Here is a 17,655-nt window from a genome sequence, read left to right as displayed (position 1 = left end):
GGGCAACGCGAAGACGAGCAAAATCAAAATGCTGTTTCGTAATTTACTATTATTTTTCATTTCCCTCCAGTTTACTTCCGCGTTTTGGCCGTTTTCCGAGAGCTCTGATGCCATAGAAGGTAATACATATATTTTTGAAATCAGAAAATACTACGAATCGGACCAAAAAGAAGGGAAAAAAGTGATAACGGGTATTTGGACAGAAAACTTCCAACGAAGTTATAAGATACAGGTGTGGGTATCATGCCTATCGCGTAACTCAGTTATTAACGCATGATTTTCTTTTTATAAAATAAGTTTGTTGGTGTCGTTTTACCCATTTGAAAAAGTTAAGATTGATAACCGCATAAAGTTTTCAGGATTTATTCTTCAAGGTTCTCACATGTATTGTTTGAAATTGGCCCAAAAATATTTATTGCAACGTGGTTTGATAAGTATACTTATTAACCAAGCTTGCTCGGGACCGTACTGGAAGAATATCGGCCCTCGATCTTTTTTGTACGGACCTCGCTGCGTTCGGTCCGTACTGTCAAGACCTCGGGCCGATATTCTCCCAGTACGGCCCTCGCGCTTGGTTAATATGATATATTTACCAAACTTTAATTCTTATCGTGGTTATGCAACCTCTGGCCCGAATCCAAATGTACGTGTAATACAATGGGAGTTCTTACGACTAACACTTATATTTACAGATCTTGATAACATTGCCGCAGATGATTCTGACTACTTTAATCGTAAGTTCGCATATATTATACAACTATCATTTGAACGTTTTTAAAGACCAGTGTTAATCAGATCTTGCTATAAAGGGTCACCTTCAATAGAATCTGCGTATTTGAGATAAATGTTACCTTGGTCCCTGATTTGCCATTATCGGTGTTCTTGGTCCCTGATTTGCCATTATCAGTGGTTCTACAAAATGAAATAAAATTCTGAACCATGAGGAAGGATACACAAGGGGGTGCCGGGGGAACTTATTTTGTACACTAAAGCGGATTGCAAAACGTAATTTAATTATCGTTGTTCACCAAACGGACAGTTATTACTGTTTTCATTCGCCTGTTTTATTTTCCAGGTTGTTTGGACACCTACCCTTGCGAAAAATGTTTTAAGATAAAGTCATATGGAAAGTGTTATCATTACATGAATTATTGCAGGAAAACATGTTCAGGATGTAAAGGTGCTTTGAGAATTTTTCATTGATATGTTTGACACATGTAACAAATCTTGGTGGAATGAAAAGACAATATTCAAAACAAGGAGATTAAAATGCATGGCCGAGGGTATGACTGTGTTTAAATCTTGGAGTTCCATAACTATACAGGTGCCTCAACGAGTGATTGCAATAGGCAATTTCCGAATTGCTTTTGGCCTCTTTTTCAAAACGAGGCCTGGTGCTCAACCATTATTGTGAAAATGAGTTTAATTTGCATGTGAATGAATAACTTATAATCATATGAAGGGATGAGCACCAGGACTCGTTTTGAAAACGAGGCCAAGGGTAATTTGCAAATGGGCTATTAGTGTAGCATTATGTTAATCAATATGTCATTCAAAATTAGTTCTCAAGAAATCATGAATTAATTTTATTTATTTTTCAGGACCAGATAGCGATCGCTTCGGCACCGATAAATGCGAGCACTACAAGAAAAAGGGTTACTGCAGTTATCCTTCTTACAAGTATTTTAAGTGTCAGAAGACTTGTAGTATTTGTGAAGGTGAGCAATCCCGGCCAAATCAGTCATAGTAGAATTAAAGCAAGTCCAAAGTAGCAGAAAAACGCATCAAATATAAAGCACTTATTGAATACAAATTGTTGGAAGATGAAACTGGTCCTGGTGTAATTTCTACGGTCCTCTTTTTCTAGTTAATGGAAACTGGGGCAATTGGGGATCTTGGAGTCACTGTTCGAATAGTTGTGGTGGCGGGCGGCAGGGAAGGAAACGGGAATGTGATAACCCCAGACCTGCCTATGGTGGCCAAGGATGTTCTGGTACATCTGAGAATTCCCGTGACTGCAACACTAACAAGTGTCCAGGTGGGATGAACTCACTATTTTTTTTTAATTAAGCGTAATATTCAAAGAAAATAAAGCATTGTATGTTTCTTGACACTCTTTCTTTAATCCACCTACATTGTAAGAAGAGAATAAGTCACTATTGTCTGAGAAATTTTCATTTGAGCGTCGAAAGTACTTCAACATTGCACTTGGTTTCCTTTACTTCTCTCTGTCATTGGACCAGAAAATTCTTACCATTCTCTCGGCCAATCAGACGCAAAATTAAAACCAGCTACGACATGATCGTCTCCGCTTTCCTTTATTTTAGGCAATTTTTTTTCTTTTACTTTGAGTTCCCATTAGCTCCTAAAGATATTTTCCTTTCTTTCGCTCGGCCAACGTGATCACTTTGGTTTTGGCTGTACTACAATCGATCGAAAAGTGCTGTATACGCTTTGAGATAAGTATAAGTTTATTATGCAGTTGATGGGAACTGGGGAGAGTGGAGCCAATGGAGCACATGTACAAAGTCATGCAAGCAGGGAAAGCAGTCACGAACACGAAAATGTAACTCACCGGAAGCAAAGTATGGTGGGAAAGCTTGCACAGGAGATGGAGAGGAGACCAGAGTATGCAACAAGGATGTACCATGTCCTGGTAGGTTGGACCTTTCTAGATATAATATATATCTATAAACAGATATGAAATTGTTAACCTTCTGTAAGGGGATCTGTTCTGAAATTTTCTCTGTAGTTAAAGTTTTTAAAGATATGTGTTATTCCTAAATTAGTGAATGGAAACTGGGGACAATGGGGACAATGGAGCATGTGCACGAAGACGTGCAAAGAAGGTAAACAATCAAGAAAACGTGAGTGCAACTCTCCTGCCCCTCAGTATGGTGGAAAAGCATGTGAAGGCGAGTCAATTGGAGTCCGTATTTGCAACGCAAATGTACCATGTCCAGGTAAGTTATATAATCTTGCATTTGATCCTCATTAACTGTTCTCCCGCCTGGGTTGAAGGTCAAACAGAAATCGTCTTTTAACTCTAACCAGTGTGAGCAGTTTGTGATTCAAAACGTCAAGGTCCGATTTATAGGCTGAAAAGGAAGCGGTGATCTTTTGCGACACAGGAGAAGATCTAATTTGGAAAGTGATCAAATTCTCCCTCAGAGGATTTTTTCCCTTTATTCCTCCCCGCCTTCTACATTGTTGCAAGTGGAGAAAATAGGGCTTACAAGACGAAATTAATGAATGATGTTGTCTTTAGTTGATGGTAACTGGGGAAAATGGAGTGCATGGAGCACATGCTCAAAGACGTGCATACAGGGAAAACAATCAAGAACACGTAAATGCAACTCACCAGCTCCTCAGTACGGCGGTAGGAAATGCGACGGGCATTCCAGCCAGACTCAGATTTGCAACCAGAAAGTCCCCTGTCCAGGTATTCGTCTTTTACTTTTAAGGCGCTCCGAAATCTCTCTTCAGACTTCTTTGAGTGGTCTTAGTAGCTAGAAATAAAACAAACAAACAAACAGACAAACATTCAAAAACAACAACAACAAAAAAATACAATAAGTGACATCTCCTTTTAAAACGTCGCAGCATATCATTACCATAACCAACTCATTATCGAGTACTTCTAAACATTCTTCCTTTTACTGAACGGAGCATTGAAGGAACCTTTTTGAGACGGTAAGCAAAGTTACTAGCCTTAGATAAAAGTTCAAAAAATAAAAGTACTCTTCTAAAAGTACTTTATCTAAGGCCAGTAACTTTTCTTACCGTCTCAGAAAGGTTCCTTTAATGCTCCGTTCATTGAGTGGAAAAATGTTTAGAAGTACTCGATAATGAGTTGGTTATGGTCATGATATGCTACGTCGTTTGAAGAGGAGATGTCACTTATTGGTTTTTTTGTTGTTGTTGTTTTTGAGTGTTTGTTTGTTTGTTTTATTTCCAGCTACTAAGACCACTCAGATATGTCTAAAAGTACTCTCTAATAGAAACGAGACCTTGCTCTTAACAGTAATTTTGAATTTCAGTTGACGGAAACTGGGGAGGATGGAGTGAATGGAGCACGTGCACAAAGACATGCAAGCAGGGAAAACAGTCGAGAACACGTAAATGTAACTCACCAGCTGCTCAGTACGGTGGAAGGAAATGCGATGGAGAGTCTAGCCAGACTCAAATTTGCAACCAGAAAGTCCCCTGCCCTGGTAAGTGAAGCTTTTAGTATCGATGTCCATTTTTTTCGAGAAAATGTCGGATAATTTACGTTGGAGCTCAAGCAATGACTAGATTCACTTTGGTTTTGTCTTTCCCAGCAAACAGTTATAAATAATCGCACTGCAGGAAGGTGCTAATGATTTTTTTTTTACACAATATCTGGTCTTCAGTCGATGGAAGTTGGGGAGCATGGAGTGAATGGAGCACTTGTACGAAGACATGCAAGCAGGGAAAACAGTCCAGAACACGCGAATGCAACTCACCAGCTCCTCAATATGGTGGAAAGAATTGTGATGGAGATAGAAAGGAATCACAAGTGTGTAACGAAAAAATCCCCTGCCCAGGTAACTATTACGGTGGAGGAGGCAGGTATCAGGAGGCAGTGTGGCCGAGTAGTTAGAGTGTCGGACCCGTAATCCGCCGCTCCCGGGTTCGAGTCCCACCCTGACCACTGGATTTGTTTCACGGTAGCCCCGCGTTCAGATCCTTGGCCACGCTTGTAAATAGCCAACTGGTTTGCCTCCGGCCGGTTGGGGTTCTTAATGATGTTCTTGATGATGTTATATTCAATTTAGACCATTTGTTTCATTTGTTTGCAAGGACGACAATGGAAACCACTGGTTCACCAGTAATAGGCCATTTTACAGTTGTGTACTTAGTTGCCAAGCCTTTGATTCAGAGTGAGGCTGAAGGTGACCTTGTTGTGATAGAGACCTGTATCTACTTAGCATGATAACAAAGTGATTTACATTTGAAAGGCAGCAAGGTTTGTATCTTAACAAGGTCAACCCAAGCCTCACTCCCATTCAAAGGCTTGGCAACCAAGCACACAACTGTAAAATGGACTATTGCGTAATTCTATAAAAAGACTTTTTCTTTCCTATAAAAAAGACCTTTCCTTTTCTATTAATCTTTCAAGGACAATATTGTACCAAGGTAACTGGATATTGATTGGAAGATGAATTATTTTATGTGGTAAAGGTAAAGATAACGATATTGCAGTTTTCATCAGCGCAGTAGTTGCGTTAAAATGAAATTATTTATCATCAAAGCCGCTGTTTCCCAGTGAAAAATAAAATGTAAAATGAAAGCAATCGATATTAAGATGTTGGGAAATAGATAGCCAAGCAATGTTAGCTTGAGAATTAAAAAACATAGAAAGCTAATTATGTTTACTATTTCAGAGACAATGACGTAGGCAGGCCTTTTTTCCTTGATTGCTTTTATCACTATTGTTTTTCATTTTTTTCCTTAATCCAAAAATAAAATTAGCAATAAAGGGCTAGCATTAATTGCAACACAAGAACTGCCAATATTAACAAAAAATAGCATTTCTAACAACAATAAAATTTTTCTTTAGTTTGTTGTAATGCTCTTTTCCTTGGGAAGCAGACGGCATTAATAGCTTTCAAAAATCCTTGCTTGCTCGGGGTTGTATAAGTGTTTGATACCAACATCAGTAATTTCATAGACGGCAAAAAAAGGACTGCATAGCTGTCATCTGAAGCTTTAAAAATAGATAGGTAAACCTTGTTGATCATTTTTAAATGTTTTACGATTTCAGTCGATGGAAACTGGGGCGAGTGGGGTGAATGGAGCACTTGTACAAAAACTTGCAAACAGGGAGAGCAGTCCAGATCACGTAAGTGTAATTTACCAACTCCTCAATATGGTGGAAGGAAATGCGATGGAGAAGGGAAAGAATCACAAGTGTGTAACGACAAAGTCCCCTGCCCAGGTATTCAGTATATTCTTTCTGGAATTTTTGTTTTAATATGATCTTTAATATTCATCGACGTTTTACTCAGATCGTGATTTCGTGGCAAACACCTGACCTGTCGGTAAGGGTGACTATCATTTCTCTTATAACTATTTCGTGAAAGCTATGAAATGTCCTTGTTGCCAAAGCTGCTATTTCCATATTTGCAATGGCATTTTTCAAGGATAACGATGCACAATTCATGGCCTGGCAGAAGCCATAATTGTGATAAAAAGCTCATGATCTTTTCAATTCTAGTCGATGGGAACTGGGGAGCATGGAGTGAATGGAGCACTTGTACTAAGACATGCAAACAAGGAAAACAGTCGAGAACACGTGAATGCAATTCACCAGCTCCTCTGTATGGTGGAAAGAAATGCGATGGAGAAGGAAAGGAAACACAAGTGTGCAACGACAAAGTCCCATGTCCAGGTACGTAAGTCTTCTTTCAGGAACAATTATGGCAAAGTATTTTCAATTATTATGATAAAGGGGTTGGATGCAATATCCAGAACGTGACTCGTAGTTGAATTTTCGCCTATTATTCTACGAATAAGCTCTGATTATTACCACACTAAGACGTTCAAACAGTGGCACTTTTCCGCCAGAGTGGTTGCGTTGTTGCACATTAACTTTAGTTAGGATTGTTGTTGTTATCCAGCGAAAAGGGATTATGTATAGATAAATTAAGGGATCAACGGTTTGATGGTGTGACAAAGGCCCTAACTGTAATTAAAAGCTGAGAAATCTGTATGCTTTCAGTCGATGGAAACTGGGGCGAATGGAGTGTGTGGAGCACCTGTACAAAGACGTGCAAGCAGGGAAAACAGTCTAGATCTCGTCAATGTAATTCCCCCGCTCCTAAATATGGTGGAAAGAATTGCGATGGTGAAGGAAAGGAGACACAAGTGTGTAACGACAAATCACCTTGCCCAGGTAATAGATAACTTACGAAGTAAATGCAAATTGGTGTAGTTACAGATTGGAGAAGACGTAAATTTGCATAAGATTTTCACAGTGTTCGGATGGTCGCTCGGTATCCAACTCGCCTCTTTTCAAAAATTCCTTTTCAACATTCTGAAGAGCATACAGCTATCACAGTGTGCATCGAAAGGTTTCTTCAAAATCGTTTGATATTGAATGATTTATAAGTTGATGTTTTGTTTTGGTTTGGTTATAAGTTGACGGAAACTGGGGAGAGTGGAGCGAGTGGAGCACATGTACCAAAACATGTAAGCAAGGAAAACAATCCAGAACTCGGAAATGTGACAACCCTGCTCCACAGTATGGAGGGAGAAAATGTGAAGGCGAAGCTGATGAAAACCAAATATGTAATGACAAGACCCCTTGCCCAGGTGAGCAAGAAAGCTTAAAGAAGGATTTTAGTCAAGAGTCTGGGTTTTCCAATTGGTTTTAACCCGACGGTATTCCTCAGAGTTCATGATTATTTGTTTTGGAATTAAATAACAAACGACTAGAAAGAGTACTTTACCATTATTTACTGGCACTTTTCCTTATAGTTGATGGAAACTGGGGAGAATGGAGCGCATGGAGTACGTGCAGCAAAACATGTAAAGAAGGAAAGCAATCAAGAACGCGAGCTTGCAATTCACCTCAACCTCAATATGGTGGGAAAAAATGCGACGGCGAATCGGGGCAAACACAACTTTGCAACAAGAATATTCCATGCCCAGGCAGGTTTAATCTAAAACTAACTAATATTTCGTCATAGCAAGTAAATGGATACTTTTTCAGTGAAGAGAGTGTGTTTCTGTCCTCTTTAAGTAGTTGCTATTTTTGCTGCTTACTAGCTTTAACTGTCCAGTTTGTCTGTAATTATCATCACGATGATTGAAGTATTTTGAAGAACTCCCCGTAATAACTAATTTACGGGTAAATGCGGCGTCAGTCGCTTATTTCATCTGAGGCTCAGATTTTGCGTGCGCGTCCTTTTTGAGAAATGTGTATTTACTTGTTAAATGGTGTGTCCTCCTTATTATTGATTTTCTCTGTGACAAGTTCTTGCAATCAAAATAATAATGATAATAGCTGCATGCACTATGGGTGATGCTGAGAGCCTTAGGTTAATATCTCAACAGAACTTAAAACTTTAAATCTGGTGGAGTTTTGGTTAGAATGAATTCAGAATCATGCTGTAGTAGAAATAAGTAGCTACTGAATGACATGTGCGACGGTCTCACCATTAATTCTTTTATCCTCTCTCAGTGGATGGAAACTGGGGCGAGTGGGGAGCATGGACCAAATGTAGCAAGTCGTGCGGGGGAGGAGAACACTCGAGAAAGCGTTTGTGCGACAGTCCTGCGCCTGCGCACGGAGGCAAGATATGTGAAGGGGCATTTCGACAGAGGCGGCCTTGTAATGAGAACAATTGTCCAGGTATGAAGAAAGCTAATAAATGCATGTAGGATGCACTAGCATGCATGTAGGATGCACTAGAATGCATGTAGGATGTACTAAATAAACCTTTCAAGCTTTTGAACAAAATTCGATTTCGACTGATGATCTGAATCATTATGGCTTGACGTATCTTTAGGTGGTATTACTGTTTTAAAATATTTCAAAAGCTATTTTTTGTTTGTTTGATCCGTTCCAAATTATCCACCATTTTCGCAAAAACCTACGATCCTAAGAACACTTTTCCCTTCGTTTGTCTTCTAACCTCCCTAACATATACAAGCTAATGAAACAAATTATTCACTTTCGCTTCTATGTTTACCACAGTCGACGGGAGCTGGGGCTCGTGGGCTCCTTGGAGCGCTTGCAGTGCTACGTGTGGATACGGAAATCGACAGAGAAAACGTGTTTGCGATAATCCAAAACCAGCCTACAATGGAAAGTCATGCGTGGGTGTTGGGTATCAGAAGGCAAGATGCCACGCCTATTATCCTTGCCCAGGTATTTCACCTTTTTCCAACTCTCGGTATCATTTTTAGTATTTTTCTATTTTAAACTCGGCTTTTGCAATATAAACCTTTCAGGGAGTCAAACCCTCTTGCATTACTACTTTCAAATTAGCAATTTTTGCTTGTTGGAGTGTAGAGAGACGTTCTTTTTCTGTCAAACCTGTTCAAATCGTGAAGGGGGCGAGTTCGCTTTTGATCATAGCGTTCACAACTTAGCCCTCACAAAATCATTGTGCTTTTGTACGAGTGAAACAGTTTGCTGGATTATGTACGTCTCTTTTCATTTTTTTTTCTTCTTTCTACTGTGGCAGTCGATGGTAATTGGACAAGTTGGGGAGCCTGGACTTCATGCACCAAGACTTGTGGTCTGAGTTACAGGAAAAGATCTCGTTCATGTGCAAATCCCCCTCCACAGTATGGAGGCTCTGGTTGTGTTGGGCTTAATGACCAGGTGGAACGTTGCAAGGACAAGCCCTGTAAGTGATCTAATAAGCTGTCTTATATCAAATTAATACCTATAAATGATAATTGAAGGTTCTGAACTTTTTATTTCAAAGAGCAGTTAGTGTTGTTTTTGTCTCTAATTCTGGAATGTCCGCGAAAGACTGCTCTAACATTTTTCAATCAATTTTTTAAGCTATTCTTAATCATCTTTTTATGGTTCTTTTTAATGATTCTGTGTGCTTTTTGCTTTATTTCATACAAGGCTTCTTCTCGTTCGATTTAGCTTCTCCCTCTGGAAGTATTAAGTGTGAATCTATTTTGTTAATGCTGCACTTTCGGGTTTGGCGTGTTGTACAGTAGTAGATACGATTAAGAGAAGCAAAAGGACATGGCCAGTGTCCTTCGAGTTTGTTTCATTTGTTTGTTTCATTTGTTTGTTTCATTTTGGCAATGTTTCATTGAACATTCACAAGGTAAAACAAGTCATTCTTAAAGTAGTTGCAAAATTAAACAATAATTTTATTGTTATATTCCAGGCCCAGGTTACTGATTTTACGCATAAGGCAGCACTGGGATGCAAATTTTAAAGTAGGTATTGCTTCCATCCTTTCCTCCATTTTTATTTTCTCAATTCAGTCTGTTGTGTGATGTTTCTTGATTTGCCTTAAACTCTTGTTGAAATAAAAGAGACCTGCAAGTTTAAACAAAAAGTAACAATAGCGTTTGGGTAAATTATGCCCTTGATTAGCATTTGTGTCTTTTATGACTTGGTGCGTTTAAAGATATGCATGAAAGTAAAGTATCAAAAGTAACGCTTCTTTTTCTTTCAGTTTTTAGAGTCCTTCAGAAGAAGTCATGAAAATCCAGTACATATGTTTAATTAAAAAGAAAAACTGTTTATTTGCTAATGGCAGCCGAATAAATGATCATGTAGCAGTGAAGAAGAAAATAAAATAGCAGTCGCATTTAAAACTATGTTGTTATATCTTTTATTTGCTGTAGTGTAGTTTCTATTAACTCTCGATAATTCTAGAAAATTCACAAACTTGGCCGAGGAAACGACATGATACACACAAATACATGTATAACCAACAAGGAAAGCATGTGTCTAAGAAAATGGGTCGTAATAGATTAGATTTGTAGACGGCACGAAAACATTCGTGCAGTCGGTAGGTCCACATTCAAATCATCTTCAAAAAATAAGTTTTTATTACTCAAGAATATCTGACACAATAGAATTCCAAATTTAAAATAACGTAGGAATTTTATACATTTCTGTTACATTTAATTTGATCGCCTACTATGGGCTCGTAGAGGAATGCTTGCTCATGATCTCCCCTGCATAGTTAGTTTCTAAGGTTTCAGAGCGTATGCCATTTCGTTATGAGATTTTCTTCTTAAAGATATAAAGCTCAAAAGATAAGTCTTGGCCTTAAAAATTAGGTCTGGTGATCTAGGCTGGTTCATGGTACAAGTTTAAGATGGTCGTTAACACTGTCAAAGCACGTAATAAAACTGTTATTAACGAAGTTATTCTTTACTTTTGTGAAATAGTACAAATCCAATATAAATAATAATCTACAAATCGGGTAATTTTACTCCTACCTGTTTTTGTAACCCTTACGTCAAGCTGGTAGAAGTAGAATATGAAAAACTTACTTTTTCAGTGAAAATAATGCAAATGTTTTTACGTCGGCTTACAAACAGCAGAAAGTACATTGAAGGTTGCTTGCATGTATTAATATGTGCGATTACCTCTTTGTTGATTTACATTCCTGCTTCGCCTTCCCGCTTCGCCATCCAAAAATATCATGTCATGCTTAATATTAGTCACGCTAGCCTGACCTCTTCTGAGAAATATCGTTTCAAAACACGCGATGTGATATCTTTGATTATTGCCCTAAGGTACAGTGGCGCGTACTAATAACTACACCACAGTTTGCGACGTAACGCCCTTTCTTTTTATAACGTACATCTGCTTTACATGATCACGGAAACAAGTGATTCCTACCAGCATGTTGGTCCTATTTAAACAGAGCTCCTCCAGAAATAGTGCTAAGATTAAACGAATGCAACGGCAGGTTTAGACACCACACAGTACACCTTCTGGTTCGTGAACTCGTGTACTTGGCGTGCAACATACTCTTTACAGTTTTTTTGAGAGGACCCTGCCTACGAAAAAATATATATTGTAATAAAAAAGCCCTCAGGGAGGTTTTATATCTAGACCTGATCTATTTTGGACCACTTGATTTTCAACTGCTTTAGTCACTCACAGTATTTATAATACAGATACAGACTGTCTTCCAATACAACTTTTAACTGGGGGTTGTCTAGTTATAGTTCAGTGAGATATCGAAATTCAGGAGTAACGAAATAACGATTCAAGAAGGGACAAGCGTGTCCTAGACATCATATTCAGGATACGATGTAAAAGACCAATTCATAAACAGAACTTTGTTGAAAACAAAATAGTATCAGTTCCTCTAATTTACAAATCGTAGTGGTCATTTCTCCTAAGACTTTTCAAATACCTTTTCGCACGATTATCATATTTCACTCTTTTGGGTAAAGATGATTTTTATAACGTACGTAATTGATACAATTCCAAACTCAGTACAAGTAATTGCCTGCGACATACACAGGCAACAACTAAGTCCGTTTTTACTCGAATTTTCATCTAATCTTTGCAAAAAAACTGACATTTGAGTGTCTAACTAACAAATGAGTGCTACTATTTTTATTTTAGCCTACAAATGACTATATCAAATTGCTAGACCTCTAACATTTTTCAATATGCCACATTCAATATGTCTTTATTAGGCTATTCTTTCTTCTCTTTGTCTCGCTATTTATCATACAATATCGAGCTCGTTTTACTCCTTTCAGAGATTTATTTCCAAAACATGCTATACGATATGTTGGATTTTGTGTCTCCTAAATTTGCACCATCAAAATGAATAGAAGCGTGCTTTTACTCAGTCATACAGACATACTATGATCGGTCTTCAAAATGTCGCAGCCATGCAGAGGAAACTTCTGTTGATCGCGTGTTTCCTTCTTGGAGCCTGTACGAAAGGGAAAACGCTACGACTGTGGAATTTATTACTACTACTACTACTACTACTACTACTACTACTACTACTACTACTAAAATGATAATTAAAACCCAGTTAACGAAAGGTGCGATAACTAACTTAATCATTGAAATTTTTCAAGATACTCAACTTTCTAACGAATAGCAGCAATCTTTTGACTGTGTGCAGTATCCATTCGAGCACAAAATACGATTGATAAAGGAACCCTTTTTCAACCAGGATCTTCTCTGGTGGAAGGATAAGGAGAATCGTATCATCCACAACTATACTTAACTATCGGATGAAAGGGTGAAAGATTTTTGACCAATAGCACGCCATACAGGTACCTGTCCTCAGTGTATTTGATTATGTAATTTTCAAAGTATGCCTTTAACATGTGTGAAATAATCAATATAATACTACTGGCAATAATAACGATAAAAGTAATTGAAGATTAAACCTAGTAATAGCGATAGCGGAGATTCCAACTTGTAATTTTGACAGCATGATTAGATTAAAATAATTTTGATACCATGGCAAAATGCTTTGCTTTTACCTGACTTCTTCTCGTAAAACTATTTTTTTTATTTACTCCTGTGTTAACCTTTGTGTCCTGACCAAAGAATCCCCCCCCCCCAACTCTACCCATCCCCCATCTCTCTTAAAAAAAGAACTCGAAAAATGGGACCCAACTACGTACGCCAATATTATTCTAGGCTATGCTGAGCGACAGTTTTCAATCAGTACAATGGCTCCAAATCTCAACTCTACGGTCGCAACATCGACGTTTGTAACGGCGCTACTTCCTCTATCAGAGAGAAACTCAACAAATCTTTAACTGCTGTCAAATTTCTACCCGACTCTAAAATATACTCTGGAAATTTCTAACACTTGTCAAAAACTATAATGTATTGGAAATGAAGTTAAAGAGTTGACTGCGATGATGGGGTAGTGCGGTCAGATTTAATAGATGTGATAATTATGGCATGAGTATAGGTATATATTTCAATTGAAGTGGTTAAATCTGTAAGGCCGTGTGGACTCTCCATTTTAGCTAGTTCTAATACATCAAGGGAAGGATTTGTTGGCTGAAGGAGTGAATCGGTAAAACTTTTAAGTGCAAATGAGCTAGATGTCATATGAAAAAGTACGTGAGCACCAAGCAAATCAAACGGAATGGAACCAGTAGTTTCATTCTAAATTTTCTATCGTTTCCTTTTTTTTGCACCAACATATCAACGTGACCGACGGACATGGGATCCGCTCGTTTTCTTTGATATCGGGAAAATGCTTTCGCATGACGTTATGAAACCAAAACTTGAATTCATCTTTCACTTCATCCGGGCTGCTTTGCAAAATACCTTTAGAGGTCAGGGTATTGTAACATTCGTCATAAGTAAGCTGCCAGTGTTTCCTCGTTGTCGAATCCTTTTGTACAGTGAACAGTTTTCCGACCACTTGAAATATCCTATTCATGGTTTCTTTTGAGGTTGTGTGTTTGAAACCATTTTCTAACGGGCGAAAAAATGCTAACAACTCTTTGACCCAGGGCACTGATTCATCTGGAAAGATCCAAATCATTCCCAGAGAACCACCAGGCACTAACACCCTGTAAATATCTCTCACAGCCTCTTCGTTTGCGAACCAATGAAAACAGTGCGCAGCGACAACTGCATCAACACTCGAGTCTGGGAGAGCTAATTGGGCAAAAGATATAAAATTAATTTGTAAAAGCGAGCAAAACAAGCAAATTGTAATAGCTTGAAATACTCACTCCTCGTAACTGCATCAGTTTCCTCTATAGTTTATCTTGAAAACATGCTTTTTTATGACGGCGTTTCAGAAAGAATTAATGGATTTTATCATAAATAATCATAATAATGGAGACTTTAATTGTGATTTTGAATATACAATTGTAAATCTCACTACGTAGAGGCAATTTATAAATGCTGCATGAGATAATATATTATTATGATAATAATTATAATAGAATTTATAAAAATAATAATGATAATTAATAGTAATAAATAGGCTCTTTATTCGCACCCGATTCATGGTTATTTGCCACTCCTTAACTTCTCATCATTTGATTAACTTTCTCTTCTCCTCCACCTTGCTTATTTTGTCGTTATCTCGTTAAAACGATTCCTGCTTCATCATTTCACGGCTATCAATTATGGATAACTTATTTGTTTATTCCAAAAGATGACACAAAGTGAATTAAACCTGACTTACCAATATTCTCTGCGCTGCACTGCAGCACCTCAATGAAAGGTAAAACTCTTTGGAACTGCCGTATCATGGTACCAGTGGGATCACTTGCTATTACTTGAGTCCCAGTGCCTTTTAAGATTTCAACCATGACTCGAGTAAACTTGCCTGTGCCGGATCCTAATTCAAGAACAGTGTGAGGCAGACTTCTGGTAAATGAAGACTTTTCAAAGTTGTTTTTTTCTAGAATTCCGAGTTTTCTCAAAAGGAATCTTGCAGATTCCAATGGGTATGTAGGTCGAATTCGTTCATAGCTCGCCGAAGCTTCGAACGCCACAGCCGCCAGTGTTGATCCAGTTATTCCTTTTTTCTCCATGTCGAGAGTTGGGTCACTCTCCTGTACAGCTGATAGAAATATACAAAAACAAATAAATTGATAAAATAATTAAATAAAAAGAATGAAAACAAGAATATGATAAATGGATAAAACTCAGCGTTCATTTATGAAAGTTTCACAAGCAATGGCGATATTTATATAAAAAAGAAATGAATACGTGCATCTAGCACACATTTGCCGATGTATGAGGGTACCAAAAAAAAAACTAATTCTACCGTTTTTTGGCTGTAGAGTCATTCCCCCCATCTCATACAAGTATGAACAGTAGCACATAAGCATCTGCGACCGAAATTTTGTCAAGGCCCACATAAATTCATAAATTTCGCTTTTATTTGAACACATTAACATCTTGACACCTTAAACATATCATGGTTACTCTTAATCACGCGAAGTTGGCGTGTAGGACCCTCTGCTTCTTTATCCAACGACAGAAAAAAAAAAAAAAAAAAAAAAAGAGAGAGAGACACAATCACACATGATCGTGTTTCGAGTAATGCGAACAGGGTAACAAGGTCATAACCAAATAAAAGTAAATCCAATCCAACTTACCAATATTATCTGTGAAATGCAGTAACACCCGATGCGAATCAAAATTTCGTGGGCCTAACCTGTATCAATGGAATTGTTCACCTTAAAAAAGTGTTGCCATCAATTTCAATTTATATTTTGTGTTTAAAATTATATAATTGCTTTATTGTGCGTGTCAGTTTGTTTTCAGCCTGTGTTTAGTTTTAATAACGACCAGCTCGCTCAGCTTTGCAATCAACGGGATTTGCATATCACTCAAAGATAATACCTTTGCCACTGGTGACATGGAAAATTATACAAGGTCTTTTCTTGCCAAGAGAGTGTTTAATCTTTCACCGTGCATATTTTTATTACTATGTTTTTTTCACTGCCACGTCATTTCTGTCCCCCTTTTTTTTTCTAAAAACGGAGTTAAATCGCTTATAACTAAACATACACAGACTCTTATGAGAAAATTGCCCATATAAAGTTTTATTTTCTTTCTCCTTTTTTTTCCGACACATCATGAGGCATTTTTTTTTCTATAAAGGATACCAACTGATTTCGTTGAACTAATGCTACCCAAGAGGTCCAAATTGTTTCTTTTGATGCTAACCAATTTTATAACCTTTAAAGAAACTGTTGATTAAAATTGACATTTACCTGCCTGACAAAGTTTGCGCGCAAAGTAAATATGAAATCTCTGCTCAAATAGTCAGATAAAGCTCTATGAAACAATCATCGATCAGTCATCGCAAGTCAGGTAATATTCCATCTTATTCTTTAATAAGGTAGATATTTCTGAGAATTTTTTCAGCTTAGAAATATGATAGAGTTTTTGATCGTAAATCTCCTTTCTTTAAAATCTAGAAATCAGAAGACACCCTTAAGATTTAAGAGGGGAATCGGCTAAGCTATTACTGTGAAAACAGAGCTGAACCATGAACAAAACGCTAAAAAACAACATAATAGAGTTTTAACTTCTGCAACTTATGCTGCTTCGATTACTATTCTTGCTGCTGATATAATTGGCTACTTGCATTTTATCGTTTTAAGGCCAAGAACTTATATAGCGGGAGTTCGAGAACACTTGTACGTGCACTATTGGCCTCAGAAATATTAAAAAAATGCTAATATAACAACATCTTGGCTAAGTTATGGAGCATACAGTGTCAAACTGAGAAGAATAAAAACTCAAAGAACACAGATTTATGATTGCAAAATTGTGCAGGTCAAAGTGAAGGTTGGCAAAAATTATTTTCACTCCAGCAGTGCTTTAGGTTATTAGTTTTGGGATCAATTGATAGCGATACCAAAAAAAAGCTAACTTAAGTAACACATTTCTCTCTCGAATAAATAACACTTGTCCAGTCTCCCTTTGAAGAAAAAACTTGTGATCTTTATACATCTATGTTACCAACGAAACCAATTGAAGCCAAGGAAAACCTGTCCAAAATTTGCTTTCTTTTTTTAACCCGGTAGCGTAAAAACTGTTCAAAATGAGAAACACAGTTATACATCACCTGGTTTTTGTTTATAGAATTGAAGCGATATCCTAACTAAATCACACAAAACGAACAATTTCAGCACAAATGTTTCACACATTTAATTTCATCACCATTATTACCTTTTTTGTGTTTCACGTAATATTTCTGTTGCCTCGCTACATTCTTCTATCGATGGCATCTCATTTTAATAAAAGATAGCTTACAGTGCTTTGTAGTAAATTTTTCATTTATAATTTATGATAAACAAAAAAAAATATATTAATGCTGAAAAAGGAAAACTTCCCTTCCATACCGTGGTGGGGAATATAACCAAGTCAAAAATGGTCATTGTACATTTCTCCCTTTTTAGATGCTGCCAGATTGAGACGAACTGGCCTGCTTAATTAATAAAACACATCTCACAAATAACTGCATTCCCAAACGTGAGTAGGTGTGAAGGACAGTATGCTGTTATGAAGTAAGAGAGGCTATTTTGTTGCATTCAGCAAAAACTTTTAGCTGTACAACATGCCTTTATGAAGAACTGAAAGTGTATTTGAAGAGAGTTTGCTCTGATGATAATTCAAGTGCCGTGGCGCACAACTCTTATTTTAATGACGGGTCC

At 37.5% G+C, this 17,655-nt stretch overlaps 2 protein-coding genes across 2 annotated transcripts; one reads left to right on the top strand and one right to left on the bottom strand.

The window, feature by feature from the left end:
• Positions 1 to 10,880, top strand: LOC111325783 (SCO-spondin). The gene is made up of 20 exons (XM_088729222.1): positions 1 to 119; positions 693 to 734; positions 1,076 to 1,180; positions 1,602 to 1,718; positions 1,868 to 2,038; positions 2,483 to 2,656; positions 2,790 to 2,963; positions 3,269 to 3,442; positions 4,041 to 4,214; positions 4,395 to 4,568; positions 5,789 to 5,962; positions 6,242 to 6,415; positions 6,746 to 6,919; positions 7,165 to 7,338; positions 7,504 to 7,677; positions 8,210 to 8,380; positions 8,726 to 8,899; positions 9,219 to 9,383; positions 9,888 to 9,939; positions 10,182 to 10,880. The coding sequence occupies exons 1-19, from the start codon at positions 29 to 31 to the stop codon at positions 9,899 to 9,901; spliced, it is 2,790 nt and encodes a 929-aa protein (XP_088585348.1). The 5' UTR covers positions 1 to 28; the 3' UTR covers positions 9,902 to 9,939; positions 10,182 to 10,880.
• Positions 10,881 to 12,772: 1,892 nt separating this feature from the next.
• On the bottom strand, positions 12,773 to 15,793 carry LOC111325755 (uncharacterized). Its single transcript, XM_022929624.2, has 3 exons — positions 15,586 to 15,793; positions 14,664 to 15,044; positions 12,773 to 14,125 (listed from the first exon to the last, which is right to left on the bottom strand). Exons 2-3 carry the CDS (start codon positions 15,013 to 15,015, stop codon positions 13,620 to 13,622), a joined length of 858 nt encoding a protein of 285 aa, XP_022785359.2. The 5' UTR covers positions 15,016 to 15,044; positions 15,586 to 15,793; the 3' UTR covers positions 12,773 to 13,619.
• Positions 15,794 to 17,655: the final 1,862 nt, after the last annotated feature.

The sequence above is a fragment of the Stylophora pistillata genome, chromosome 8 (assembly GCF_964205215.1).
Source record: "Stylophora pistillata chromosome 8, jaStyPist1.2, whole genome shotgun sequence".
NCBI lineage: Eukaryota > Metazoa > Cnidaria > Anthozoa > Scleractinia > Pocilloporidae > Stylophora > Stylophora pistillata.
This window is presented reverse-complemented; position numbering and strand designations above follow the sequence as displayed.

What these genes read in the sequence shown, in the direction of transcription:
- LOC111325755 (XM_022929624.2), bottom strand. Translation starts at nt 15,015, where the DNA reads ATGGAGAAAAAAGGAATAACTGGATCAACACTGGCGGCTGTGGCGTTC. An exon ending in GTGCAGCGCAGAGAATATTG is followed by an intron (nt 14,126 to 14,663) that starts GTAAGTCAGGTT and finishes TTGCCCAATTAG; the next exon opens with CTCTCCCAGACTCGAGTGTT.
- LOC111325783 (XM_088729222.1), top strand. Translation starts at nt 29, where the DNA reads ATGCTGTTTCGTAATTTACTATTATTTTTCATTTCCCTCCAGTTTACT. An exon ending in CAACACTAACAAGTGTCCAG is followed by an intron (nt 2,039 to 2,482) that starts GTGGGATGAACT and finishes TTTATTATGCAG; the next exon opens with TTGATGGGAACTGGGGAGAG. An exon ending in CAAGAATATTCCATGCCCAG is followed by an intron (nt 7,678 to 8,209) that starts GCAGGTTTAATC and finishes ATCCTCTCTCAG; the next exon opens with TGGATGGAAACTGGGGCGAG.